Below are 1735 nucleotides of genomic sequence, written 5' to 3' on the forward strand. Positions count from 1 at the left end.
TCCTTTTCAGGGTCGCGGGGGGCGCTGGAGCCTATCCCAGCTGTCATAGGGCGAAAGGCGGGGTACACCCTGGACAGGTCGCCAGTCTGTCGCTGAAACATATTAGACTAAAATGTGAAAGAAGGGGCCAAAAACTATGGGCATGGGTAACATACAAAGATGCCTATGAGGCAAAACTAGTTATTAATAGTTTAATATTACCCTGCTATAAGAATTATTAATACTGAGCTATTGCTTGCTTTTTTACCACAGTGCATCTTGATCCCCATGTGACCTCAGTGAATGCAACGTTACAGATAATAATGCCCACAGTACTAAAATTTGCCTCAAACCAAAATTATTTTTCACACTGATACTGATGATTAAAAATAACGTGAAAACCAAAGTTAATACAGACTCTTTCCTCGCACATCATCCCTTTAGCTATCCAACCATTAGTAAAATATAGTATATATTTAAAACAAATCAAGACAGCAATTAATTATCCTATGGTTGGGCCAGATGTTATTTATAATTTAAAAAAAAAAATAGCAAGTCAATACTTGATAGTTACCATCAGCAAGATATAACTGTGACTGCTGTAACCCAGCTCTATCAAGTTACAGTTGAGGAACTATAGAGAACTAATGTTATTCAATTGGACTAGTAATTGTGTCCACATCACTTTGGCCTACACAGAGTGAATATTTATAGATCTTCACCTGTTAAATTTTCAATTTTTTTCCCCACTAGATCCAGTTTAATTCTGACCAGTTCTGTTTTAGTTTTGAATAAAGTGCGCCCTTGGCTTTTTCCAAGGAAACTGTTGCCAAAAAAAAAAAAAAAAAAAAAAATGTACGGTAACCATAAACCCATTAACAAAATGCTCACACCCATCTGAAACATCTGTGTTTCAACACAGTTTAGAATATGGTATACGACTAGCAGGGCAGAAAAAAAGGCTGTATAACATGAAGAAAATAAAAATGAATGTATGCCGAACAAAAACACTGAATTCCTGTTATTAAACTGTATTACTGCCCTAATATTCAACTGTAACTTCTTGTGATAGGAAATTTAATTACCACAAACACAAACATTAATCTGAGTAGCTGATTTGATTCATCTGCCTTTCACACTTAAAGTTTCTTCAAATAATGTCATGTTGCCAGCTGAATTCTTCTTCATATTTATTAATCTTAATTCTGAAAGATTAACTAGCCACTTCTACATGAAAAACTGAGCCGCCAGGTTGGCCACACCCAGTAAGATTAGTAAACTGTGGGAAATTGCTGTCTTCCACCTCAGCATCCCCTGCCGTCTCAGGGTGATCATGTGGACTAATGCAGGAAATACAAACACTAAAGCCAATCCACAAATTGCTCCGGAAAACCTGCAAAGAGGAACACAAAGTTAAAACCACTACACCATTACAAGGAGCCAACTGGTATGCCAAACAACAATGGCCACAACAAAAAAAGGAAACATACTTGAATTTAAATTAAACTTTGTTTCTTTTCTTCCTTGCATAGGTAAGGATGAACTTCCATGCTAACACAGGTTTACCTTTTGGCCACTGATTCAAACCCTGGCGTATTGATTGCCATTTAGTGTTGTTTGTTTTAAAGTAAAAAGTCTCAAAGAAAGATAAAACATACTTTCTAATTCAGTTTATGCAAAAAACATCTTAGATGCATAATTATACCTATACCTTACAGTATATCTACATATCCACGGGGCAAACGTGTGTATGTAT

At 36.1% G+C, this 1735-nt stretch overlaps 1 protein-coding gene across 10 annotated transcripts in view; it reads right to left on the reverse strand.

The window, feature by feature from the left end:
• Nucleotides 1-1735, reverse strand: part of slc38a9 (solute carrier family 38 member 9) — a 99988-nt gene that overhangs the window by 82604 nt on the left and 15649 nt on the right. For 3 of the 10 annotated variants that reach the window (XM_014340336.2, XM_042228834.1, XM_014340337.2), the window contains one exon: nt 725-1372. The exons of the other annotated variants lie outside the window; for them this stretch is intronic. In XM_014340336.2, the coding sequence (XP_014195822.1) occupies nt 1207-1372 (166 nt within the window). In that variant the 3' untranslated portion in view covers nt 725-1206. Of the gene's footprint in view, nt 1-724; nt 1373-1735 lie in introns of those variants that run through there. 10 annotated transcript variants of the gene reach the window in all.

The sequence above is a fragment of the Haplochromis burtoni genome, unplaced genomic scaffold (assembly GCF_018398535.1).
Source record: "Haplochromis burtoni strain Fernald_Lab_line unplaced genomic scaffold, NCSU_Asbu1 Contig_356, whole genome shotgun sequence".
NCBI classification, from domain to species: Eukaryota; Metazoa; Chordata; class Actinopteri; order Cichliformes; family Cichlidae; genus Haplochromis; species Haplochromis burtoni.